This window comes from Echinops telfairi, unplaced genomic scaffold, assembly GCF_000313985.2.
Source record: "Echinops telfairi isolate 266 unplaced genomic scaffold, ASM31398v2 ScPeMD7_7468;HRSCAF=8506_0, whole genome shotgun sequence".
NCBI classification, from domain to species: domain Eukaryota; kingdom Metazoa; phylum Chordata; class Mammalia; order Afrosoricida; family Tenrecidae; genus Echinops; species Echinops telfairi.
Genome location: NW_022111369.1, coordinates 62,274,910 through 62,287,415, shown reverse-complemented (window position 1 = coordinate 62,287,415; position 12,506 = coordinate 62,274,910). Strand labels below are relative to the sequence as shown.

Genomic DNA, 12,506 nt, shown 5'->3' with positions numbered 1-12,506 from the left:
GTGTGTGTGTGTGTGTGTGTGTGTGTGTCTATGTAGGATGGCCTAGATACGTAGGATGTGAAAACTTGAAGCTTGGCAAAAGACTTCACCAAGATATTTAGAATTGCACAAAAAAGTTAAATCTAGAATATTTCCCATATAAAAACGACTAAAGCCCAAACCTCATGCTTCTCCTGGCAAGAGTGGCTCACTTTGACTTAACTTCTGATACTTTACACGCATTACACTAGATACTTAATCTCCTCCACCCCCCACAGATTATCAAGATGTTAATTTACCTACCAATGTCTTTAAAGACCTTTTGCAAATGTCTGAATGGACTCATTAAAGAAAAGTGTCTACTTTTGTCTCATTGGTTTTTTCTGACCGGAAATGAAAGAGTTGACCTGTTTTGGTTTGGAAGACATAGTTAAGAAGCTGGGATCTCTATAGTGAGGCCGTCTTCAGTTTTCTGGTCCCACTTACCTCACTGTAACTCTCTCACTGGGCTTTCTCAGTATGTGCTATCCTTTCAAATCGTCTGTACCAGAAATTATTCCGGAAACTGTCTCTTTGTGTATGAGTGTGGTAGTTAAATAATCCTGTGTCAACTTGAGGATATTAAGAGTGAAGGCATGGAGTCTAGCCTGTCACTCACGTAACAGCCTGATGATGCCTCCTTGTGGGCCTGACCTTCTCATGAAGATTCTGGGAACTTCCTCTCTTTCTCCCCGGAGGAGGGCCACACTCTCTGCTTCACCTTCCTGTTGGGGAGCCACGTGGAGACCCTCACCAGCACAGGGATGTTTCCACTGCCACTGGATCTACAAGACTTTTCACCCACCGGCCTGGGATCTTCCTGCACTTGGCATCATTGCATGTGCTCCTTGAGTCTGAAGAGGAAATTACAGACTACTATCAGACATATGGACTAATATCGGACTGAGGGATTTGATCTGTACTGAGCTGGCATGTTTTCTCAATATACAATTGCTCTTAGATATAAGCTCTCTCTTCCACACATATGAATGTCCCTGGATTTGTTTCTGTAGCCAACCTGGACTAATACAGTGAGTTATCTAGAAGAGAGAAGGACCTTCATGTCCTCACTCTGCTGCCCAAGTCCCAACCTGGATTGCCTCCGTAGTTCAGCCAGGAGCAGCCACTTGATATTCTAAGCCTAGTCATTTGAAGCCAATTTTTAATAGCACAGCCATTATTTTCTTTGATAAAGGCCATTTTCTTTCACCTTTTCTAGCAAAGTAGCTCTATTGTTAGATTTCAAAGATATGCATCAAAATATTTTACAATGAATAAAGTAAATTTATCATGTTAAATGGAACAGTACTTTTGACAGCATAACACCAGGGAAGGGGAGTAGGCTATGAGATCAGGGAGACTTGGCTTCCATTTCCACTCACATGTTAACCTTAAATACTTGATTAACCCTGGGGGCGTCATGGGATACACATTGGGCTGTCAACCACAAGGTCAGTGTCAGTAGTTTGAAGCCACCAGCTGCTCTGTGGGAGAAAGATGAGGCTTTCTGCTTCTGCAAAGATTTATAGTTCCAGAAACACAAGGGGGAAGTTCTCCTTTGTTCGACTGGATCACTGTGAATCACAACTGACTCGATGGCAATGAGTGTTTTGCTTTTACCCTACCATGTGTATCTTACTGTCTGTAAAATATAATAAAGAGAGCTTTTGTTTCTGGTGGCATAGTGTGTTACGTGTTGGACTGCTAACCTCAAGGTCAGCAGTTCTAACCCATCAGTTGCTCCATCAGAGAAAGAGGAGGCCTTCTGCTCCCATGAAGATTTACAGCCACAGAAACCCAAAGTAGTTCGACTTTGTTCTATAGGGTCAGTAAGGGTCACGATTGACTCCATGGCTGTGAGATTGGTGTTTTGCTCTTTTGTTTTGTCACATTGTGTGAAGGATTAAATGAGGAGCTTTGTAAGAAAGGGACTCACGAACATGTGGCCTATGTTGTTGTTATTGCTAGGTGTCATCCAGTCAGCTGTCCACTCATACTGACTTTATGTGCAACAGAACCAAACACTCAAAACACTCCCTGGTCCTATGCCATCTTCAGAATTGTTCCTATGCTTGAGCCCTAGAGGGAATTCAACATCTCTTTCTTTTTTTTTTTAACCTGTGGAAGCAGCAGTCAAGAGACAAGCAAAGCACTGCTTGATGTAAAGAGGCTGCACAGACCTCTTCTAAGTGTTGAAAAGAAAGGATGTTACTGTGAGGACTAAGATGTACCTGACCAATCAATGATATTTTCCATCGCGTCGTGTGCATGTGAAAGTCAGATTATTTTTAAATAGGCAAGACTGAAGAGGAATCGATGCATTTGAATTATGCTGGAGAAGAATATCGAAAGTATCATGGACCGATCGGTTGGAAGAAGTCAGGCCAGAGTGCTCCTTAGATGCAAGGATGGTGAGACTTCATCTTGAATGCTTTGGCCATGTTGTCGGGAGAGTCCAGTTCCTGGAGAAAGACATCATGTCTGGTAAAGTGGAGTGGTGACAAAAAAAGAGGAAGCCCCTCAATGAGATGGCATGACCCAGTGGTTGCGTCCATGGGCTCGAACAATTGTGAGGATAGAACCAAATCACCGACACCCAACAAGAACAACTAACCATAAGGTTGGCAGTTTGAATCCCCCCAGAAGTGCCACAGAAGAAAGGCCTGCCGACCTGCTTCTGAAATGTCGCCGAGTCAAAACCCTCTGTAGCACATTTCTGCTCTGACACCCGTGAGTCAGCATCGACACTCTCACAATTGTTGTTGTTGCTCTTAATGGTGCTAAAAGCAATTGCACAGAAACAATAACCTTTTTGGTAATATCGGCAGAGTGGCCCCCGGCCTTTACTTTCAACATATTATCAGACACAGGCACACTTAACCTTCAGCGTTAATGTCAAGTCTCTCTTGTTCCTGCCTCCATGTTGTTCAATAACAAACGAGGGTGTGTGTGTTTGTTTTTAAGACAATAAAAAACGGAGCTGCTGATGAATTAGTTCATTCCAACCCCTGGTGGTCCAGGGAGTGCAGAGAGCACCGGCTCCACAGGACTTCAAGGGCGGTGATCTTGCAAGCAGCCTGCTAAGCCTCTGGGCCATTTGATCTGCCAGATCATTTGTGCCACTCCGCAACTCCTATTGTAACAGTCATTTCTCTTTAAAGAGACATATCGACTATTCTGTTTTTTGCTGAGCATTAGTATTATCCCGAGGATCCCTGGTGATGCCAACAGTTAAGAGCTTGACTGCTAACCCAAAGGTTGGTGGTTCAAGGGCACATACAGAGCATGGTGGGACAAAGGCCTGGCTCTCTGTGTCCATAAAGATTCCAGCCAAGAATACCGTATGGGACAACTATACTCTGTCCCATGGGGGTGATCTGAGTTGGAATCGACTTGGTGGCACCCAACTACAACAGGCTTAGGACTCTGTATATCGGTGTCAGACACCGATCTATTTGCTTTAGTGCCAGTTTGCAGAGAAGAAGTTTTCTAACAGAGATCCTGGGGCAGCTATTGTGGGCAGGAGATGAGGATGTGGGGCACAATGACCGAAGTTGCATTCTGCTTTACCATTGCCGAGCTGTGTGAACCTTGGGGGAATCACTGACCCTTGTTTCTTCAGCTGTGAAAGAGATATTAACGCTTGGGAAGGCCTTCCTGAGCCAACATCTGTGAAAGAGCTGAGAACAATGCCGAGAGTGGTATAGCTGCTCAGCAAACAGTGAGGGCAGAAATGCAGACGAAAGTGGGGAATGTGAGAAAGTTCAAAACGTCGGAGAGAGACAAAGGGCTAGGATTAAAACCGAGGAGGCGGTGAGAAGCCATACCGGCTGAGAAGCAGAAACCAGATAAGTGACACACCAGATGATGGGGATAAACAAGGGAAACAGTAAGAAACGAACTGCCATCAACTTTCTCCCCGAATGTCTGGAAAGGGCTGTGGATACAGAACTCTGCCTAATAGTCCCATAGAATTCTCTCATCTGGAAGTACTACCACTGCAGAAGCATCCACAGGCCGATGCTTGCATCACAGGGAATCAGTGGGAACATCAGGATACACCTAGTCCCTTTCTCAATGCACGTTACCTCCAGATGCAATGAGACCCTTACCAGGAGCCCTTCGGCTAAAAGTCTGATCGTGTCTAGGAAGGAGGAAAGATTACTGAGGTTTTTCTTCTTGGAATATTTCAAAGGCAGATTTTTTTTTTTTTTAATTGGAGAAGTTCCTTTCTCTCAAATAGCATAGTTATGAGGTGACAGTGTCCATGTAGTTCATTTGCTGTTGTGCTTTTGTTGTAAAAAGTGGTTTTTCTATTTGATTGTCAGGATTTGTATGTTCACGAAAGAATTTGCTGTGGAATTAAGTGATGTGCGAGTCAATAGCAAATGTTTACTACACCGCACTGCCTGGACGCCAGCCGTTACAAAGTCAAGGGTGGTAGCGAATGTGAGTGTTGTAAAAACCCCTCAAGTGAGAGAGAGTTCAGCAGAATCAGTACCTTTTCTTGTTTTCTTAATCATGACCATGAAGATTAGCTAGGCTCACTCTCACTTTAAGATGAGCTGTTCAGGACCTTTGATGGAGTTTACACTTATTTAGGAAAGTTAAGTATTCGTTATTTATTTATTTTTAAGTCATTTTCCTGGGGGCTCTTACAGCTCTTGCCACAATCCATCTAGCCATCCATTGTGTCAGTCACATTTGTGCGTATGTTGCCATCATCATTTTCAAAACATTTTCTTTCTCCTTGAGCCCTTGGTATCAGCTCCTCGTTTTGCCCCCTCCCTCCTTCATGAACCCTTGATAATTTATACATTTATTTCCCCCATGTCTTACACCAACCACTGTCTCCCTCTTTGATTCAAAGTAGCTTTTTGTTTTTCATATTTTAATTTTGTTTCAAATTGCCACCTGCCTTGCAATGAATCAACCAGGAAATTTGTTATTAAATGAGTGAGTGTCTTACTAGCAATGGGCTTGTAGAATTAAGGTGCATGTAATAGCTGTTGCTTCACCAGAACTTCCAGAGTTTAGCTTGCTCTTTTTCAGATCTATGGCTAAATAAGAAAAAGCACATCAATCAAGTAATAATATCTATAGAAACAACCACATAATAATATCCATTGTATTTTTCACACACTCTAACAAATCCTGCCTTCTGTTTTCTATTAGACTCATCAGCAGTAAGTTCTCAGGATAAAACTAAAACCAAACAAAAAAAAAAAGACGCCGTTCCCCTACCTCCCCGGCCCCTTTCTCTACCACATGACTACCGAGTTAGATGGAGCAGCAGCAATAACTGAGTCCATTTCTAACAGAGCCCTTTCCCACAGAGAAACAATTTCACATGGTGCACAGTATGTAACTTGCTTATGAAAACCCATTGCCCCTGGTGAGAATGTGCAAGAATACAATACTTGAATTTCATGTTTCAGAGACAAAGAGATCTTTCTAGGGAAAATAATATTTGACACACATGTTGAGACAGGAGGGATAATAGGACCCAGTCATTTGAATATAAAAAGTTATGAAGTCAAGGATCTTAACTGGTAATTTATTTATATGTGTGTTGGCTATTAGCAAATTATCAGCTAAATTTGGTTAACTGTACCTAGAGTCTATTTTTCTCAGTCTTTTGTTGAATCATACAATAACTAGGTCTCTGTGGTGTATTTTTCTTTACCAGTAGTACTCTTCCCCAACCCCCTTTCCATCAATCCAGACCTTATCTATATTTCCATTGCAAGATGAGTCATCTTCTTCAACGAATCTTCCCCAGTCATTCACCCTACACTAACTTCTTGCTCTTCTCAATCCTGCTGGCCTCGAAATGCTATTGAGTGCTGTGGGATTGTGGAAGGATGTTGTCCAATGAGGGTAAGGACCTGAGTGTCAGTCCTCATTCTGTTACTGACTGTGTGTCCTTCTGCAAATTACTTTTCCTCTACCTACCTGTCCATCCATCTATTCTTATATCTCCCGCAAACAGGTATTGTGAATCCTAACCTCTATGTGTGTGTTGTAATTCCATTTAGGAATGGATGCCTTGGTGATGCTAATGAGGCAGGCTTAGTGTTGGCTGTGTGTGTTATGACAACCTCCTTTGTGATAGCCATGAAATTCCATGACTGGGCAGAGCAGAGGAGATTGATGCCGAGTCACATGGAGAGCTCATAGGAAGCAAGAAACAGGCTGAAGAGCCAACACGTTGGAAAAAGTCCGTCCCTAGAACCTGCACCCTAACACTCAGACTTGTGGCACGCTACACTGAGAAAATAAATTTCTGTTTGTTAAAGTCAGTCATTGTGATATTTCTGTTACAGCAGCACTAGACAACTAGGACACATCCACCACAAAAGCTTAAAATGAGACTTTTATTGAATTTTATGATATATGATAATGCTATGGAAAACACTAAATTAATATACAAATACGACATGATTATATATGTTTATACCATTTTTTGAGCCATGTTTATTTTTAAGGTTTGGTGTTACTATTATTTTCTGAGCAGAGGCATTAACGATTAAAGAAGGCACTGTCTTCTTTTCTTTGGTGCAGCGTTCACACACTGCCACGAGCATAATGGAGCCCATCGAAGTGCTATTGTCTACCTTGTGTTTTCAAATGCGCTCTCCATAATGTGTGTTTTCTTCAGCTATCTGAGGGGAATGAAACTTTTGGTCCTCTCATGGTCTTACACCTGGTCTACTCTTAAGTGTGTAAACCCCAAAACGGATGATAACCATGAAAGGCAATAATGGAAAAGAAGTGTACTTATGAAGCATGGTCAGTACCTGTAGGTATACTATGTATTTATATAAATAGAGACTTTGTGATATGCCCCTATATACTTCTTAATCTCTCTTTTCATAGGCTTTTGGGAATTGTCCTTTAAGCACTGTTTGTAGCACAATAATCCCCTCACTCACAACCTAAAGACCTCCCATGGGGCTGAGTGTTAGGTATTCAAATGCTAACTAGAGGGTGGCCAGTTCAAATCCACCAGTTGCTCCCTGGAAGCAAGATGAATCTGTGTCTTCTGGTAAAGATGACTTGCCTTGGAAACACTGTATAGGGCATTTGAGTTGAAATCCACTTGATGGTTGTGGGGTTTTCTTGGTTTGATGCCCAGTAGCCTCGCATGGCTCTACGTGGAAACAACTCTAAGGCATAGGTTTCATCAGGTGTGGAATTTCCCCAGAATAGCCAAGAAAGCCTTGATAGGGTTTTTTTTAATTAAAAAACATTTTTCCCCCTGAAATTGAGTTTCCTCATATTTGAAATTGATATGATATCTCGTCTCTTCTTTTGGTGCCCTGTAAAGACTGATCCTTGATACATGTTTTCTTGAGACTCTATTGCATACAAATGATTTCATATTTTTCACAGAGAACAATCTACTTTCAGCTCTAATAAGCCAGATCCTTGGCTTGTAGCTTAAGTGAAGTTCACCAAGTTCGTGGAAGAATGCCATTTTGCCCACAGGAGTTTTGCATTCCCAGCCCCAGCATGATGACAAGCTCAAAGTGTGCATGCTGCTCTGTGGAACTGAGTTGGTTTAGACTCATGGAAGGCCCCTAGGACAGAGTTGAGCATCCTGTAGGCTGGTTTTCTGGGCTGCACTCTTGACAGAAGCAGTTTGCCAGGTCTTTCTTCTTTGGAACTGCTGGATGAGTTCTAACCACCGACCTTTCAGTTAGCAGCCAAACGGATGTATATATGTGTTTATTTGTGATCTCTCTGCATGTTTTTATTCAGATTTTTTTCTTAAAAGCCCCCCTCCCCTTGCTACTTTATATTTTGAAAAATTCCAAATGCCTTTGAAAAGAAAAACTGTCTTTTGATCATGCCCTTCTGAGCTCAGGGATCTTTGGATGATCCGCAGAGATTGTTTCATAACGGGGAGCTGAGTCTTCCCATAAGGAGCCCGGGGGCACTGTGGGGGGTGTGTAGCATTGGAGGCATTAACTCACAGGTTTCTCCGTGGGAGAAAGAGGAAGCTGTCTGCTCCTGTAAAGATTTGCACTCTTGGAAACCCTACGTAGGGTTGCTTTGAGTTCGGATCAACTTGAGAGCAGTGGGTTTGTGTTTGGGGTATCTTTCCAGCAAGCACGAGTCTTTGACCTAACAGTGGATGCCACCTGATCATCTGGTGATGGACGTCCCATAGGGCGTGGGGGGATTTCAGAGGAGCTGGGAGGAATTGAGATTGGGAAGTATATGTATGCAGACATAGAAAAGACCACAGGAGGCAAAGACCAAAGTGATGCTAGCTGCAAGAATGAGGCCTTGTGCTAAGACATGCTCCAGGGATAAAGATTCTTCAAACTTCTTGCTCTGTGTTACAGACAAAAAAGTTCAATTGGCCATGTTAATAGAAACACAGCTTTACTTTTAAGCATTATTTTTATTTAATGAAATAAGCCTTATGCTTGAAGAGGTTTCCCCTTTATTTCTTTGACTAGGCATTGCAATGTAATCAGAAGAGGCATGCCCACTTTTGTCGAACTTCTTTCTTTTGAAAATTTCTTTTTCCTAAAAACAAAACGGAAAAAAAAATCACACCCACCTTTCCACTGTATTTCCAAAGCCTGACGATTCTTCTATAAATTGGGAGCAATAACAACAACCATAAAGTTTGATCTTCTTTTCACAGAGTAATAGCTCTCTAGGTAGACCAGTAAGAAAACAGAGGATTAGAAATTGAGAAATAGAACAGTCACCTTAAACCCAATCATCCAAAATTGTATTCACCTTTTGATTTATCCCACACCAATCCTGGGAGCTTTGGAATGTGTGGAGGAAAGCCTGCGGATGCTGCAGTGTCCCAGAGCAGCGCTGGCCATGGAAGCAAGCGGAGTCGGGCGCTCGAGGCTGATCCTAAAATGCAGACCTAGGAAGGAGTGGGAAAACTTGTCACGTTGAGCGTGTGTGTTTTAAAACAGGATTATTGCCTTGTGACTTGCTATGGAGCCCGAGTGGCTTATGGCTATTCATTGGACACTAACTGAAATGTTGGCAGTTCAAAACTACCAGCCGATTTGCAGGAGAAAGATGAGGCTTTCTACTCTTGTAAAGAATTACAGTCTCAGAAATCCCGAGGGGCAGTTCTTTCCTGCGCGGTAGGATCGCCATGGGGTCTTAATAGACTAAACGGTAGTGAGTGAGTGTGCTTTTTTAAATTTAATATAGTATGGGCATCATTCCATGTAGTTGCAAGCCTCCCCTAAAGTAGCTTTTGATAGCTGAGCTAAATATTCTGCTATTTGTGTTGTTATTATTTATTTATTTTCCCCAAACCATTTTAAGATGAGTTACTACCGATAATATATTATTCCATAGTTCAGTCACATCGAGCAGGATTGTACAATGGCTACAGTGTTGCACAATCAGTCTTAAAACGTATCTTCCTTCGTGAACTTTTTGAAAACCAGCTCCCTTTTACCCCAACCCCCACCCACACTGTCTTCTACTCGCTGTCTCTGTATGTTCATCAATCCTGGCTTTCATATACTGAAAAACAGAACAACACAGAGAAAAAGTTCAAGAGGGTCATTCCTAAGGACAAAATATATCTGAGATAAATTCCAACATGAACAGACAACAGAAAATGTTGAAAACCAGATCAGGCCCAACATTGCATCGTATGGGGAATCAGCTGACAAGGTTTTAAAAACTCAATTTATTTAAATGATTTGTACTTTTTGAGAATCATAAGCAATGCACAGGTGAAAAATTCCTGTAAATAAATCACTATTCATAATAATGATTATCTCCCTAGGAGAAATTTTTAGGCATGGAATCACAGGATCAATATATATAGAGAGACACACACATATATTTTGGATACATTTTACCCAACCTGACTGTGATTCCAAAAGGCTACTGCCTATTTATCATCTCACCAGCTTTGTGTGGGAGTGCCTGCCTCCCCCCACATTTGGCCAGGCACAAATTCCCTCTCTGTAAATATCAGGAGCTTGCTTTCATGACAACATGCATGCACACATACATGTCTGTATATATGTGAATGATGGTCTGTATAAGCACAGACATTATTATTTAAAGAGAGCAATTTTATCTTATGAAGCTGTTATGTAAATGTGTCTTGAACCGTAACAAAGTGATGTGAATGCTCCTGATTGTCCTTGTCTTGGCTTCTCAGGTGCCTGCTTGAATATCACCCACAGCCAATGTCAGATGCTGCCCTACCGCACCACACTGACACCTTTCTTACCAGCCACCAGAAACACGGAAGTGGAGAAGTTCCTCAAGTTCATCACCTACCTCCACCGCCTCAGTTGCTATCAACATATCATGCTTTTTGGCTGCAGCCTGGTGTTCCCGGAGTGCGTCAGTGATGGTGATGAGAGGTATTTTGAGCTCACATCAGTCAGGGATAAGAGTCCGGTGTAGCAGACAGGAGAGGAACAGAATGGCCCCACGCTATATTATCTTTCTTTATTTGTTCTCCTAACCGAGAAAAACACTCCACATCCTTCACAGCTACTCGAGTTATTTCAAGCAGAGAACATAAAGAAATTGGCGATTTTTTGAAAACCCTGAGTGGTTTTATTTGTGGGAAAACATGATTCCGTAAGTGAGGTTGGTGTGATCAGCTGGGATCCTCGGTAGCTGTCTTGGCAATAAATAGCCAAGCAAAAGAAGCCAGCACACTCAAAGGGTTGATTGCGAAGCGTTTAAAGAAGAGCCTATTTTGGGAGGCGTGGGGGAGGTTACGAGCAATAACTTCATGGAGGCACCAGGGAGCAGCAGTAGGGGATGCAATTCCACTCAAGACTTGAGGGGGACAAGGATGAATGGTATCTGGAGAGAGTTGTAGCTTTGGAGGGAGGTCTTCCAGCAGGTCCTGCATGCACTGTCAACCCAGCTGTCCTGCAGGGAAATCAGGAATAAATAACTAGGCGGCTCTCACACTCCTCTTACCCTCTTAGTGCCTCTCTTCAATGGAAGTGGCCCACAGCCAGAAGACAAGGGAGTACAATAGTAGTAGTCCTTCCTGGTCCACCCTCGGACCCAGAGCAGGCAAGAAGGATAAGAGTACATATGGCCAATCCAGTACAACACCAAATAGGTTTAAAGATAATTCTCGAGAAGAGTCATCCATGAAAAGTGTGTCTTGGTATAGCTGAGATGGCCAGACTCCTTTTTTCTCAGTCATTTTAATGACTACATTTAAATACATATTCACATACACAAAAAGACAACAACAGCAAATTCCCCCAAACCATTGGCCATCCAGTTGCCTTTGACTCCTGGTGACCTACATGTGTCAGAGGAGTCCTGTGCTCTGCGGGGGCTCCAAGGGCCGCCTTTCAGGCAGAGACGTCCAGGCCTTGCTTCTGAGGTTTCTGGTTGGACTGCCAAGTGCTTCCCTGTACTGCCCAGGGATGCCTACTCATGATTTTCTGGAATCAAATAATTTCTGGAATAGTTATGTTCTGAATAAATTGCTTTAAGGTTACCTGTCATGTGTACTGATTTTATCGGTGTGTAAAATAGACTTTAAATATATACATATTTTTAATTTGCTGCCATAGAGTCCATGCTGACTCATAGCGACAGCTCTCATGTTTTTCTTAGACCATACTGTTTAAGGAAGTAGGAAGCCCAGTCTTTCTCCTGTAGGCTGCTGGTGGTCTTGAACTGCCAACCATGCGGGTCTGAGCCCAGCGAGGAACTACTACACTACCAGGGCCCCTTATGCTTGACAGAGGGCACTTATTATTTTCACTGGAGACTGCCTCATTGCCACTGCTTTCAGGTAGAAGAAACAAACTAATTGCCAGTGAGTTAGTTTCAACTCAGAGTGCATCTGTGGGCTTCCAAGACTGTAACTCTTTATTGGCGTAGAAAGCCTCCTCTTTCGCCCTCAGAGCATCTGGTGGTTTTAAAATGACCTTGTGGTGAAAAACCCAATGCATAACCAGTACCCGCAGGGCTCCGAGTATAGACACAGTGGGGTCTAAATTGTAGAGCAAGGTAAAGAAATATCAGGTGACCGGAAAACACTTGAACGGAGAGGATGTTTTCAGAGAAGAAAAAGACGTCCTATTCACTGTCGATGGAAGTAGCGACATCCTTTAAGCACCCAGAAGTGTGGCACTAGGGTGCAGTGCTTTGTAATGTCTAAAATTGCCATCGCAGCGAACAGGAACTGAGTAGCTTAAGAGAAGCCCTGGTTGATGAGGCACTGGGTGGCTAATCACAATGTCAGCAGTTGAAAACCACTAGAAAGAGGGAGCTTTATGCTCCCCTGCAGATTTCCAGCCTCCAAGGAAACCCGACATCGGGTTGTTCTGAGTGGGAATGGACTGGAAAACAGCAGGGCTCTGAGGGTGGGCCGGGGAACTCTGGTGGTTCCGTGGGTTACACATGGGCTGCTAACTGCAAGGTCAGCAGTTGGAAGTCACCAGTCCAGTGGGACAAAAATGAGAGTGACTGTTCTGGTATAGAGGCAC

General features: G+C 43.0%; 1 protein-coding gene across 1 annotated transcript in view; it reads left to right on the top strand.

Moving 5' to 3' along the window:
• The window catches only part of CORIN (corin, serine peptidase), a 358,777-nt gene that overhangs the window by 78,353 nt on the left and 267,918 nt on the right, over positions 1 to 12,506 (top strand). The window contains exon 4 of the mRNA XM_045284056.1: positions 10,190 to 10,397. Within this exon, the coding sequence (XP_045139991.1) occupies positions 10,190 to 10,397 (208 nt within the window). The remainder of the gene's footprint in view (positions 1 to 10,189; positions 10,398 to 12,506) is intronic.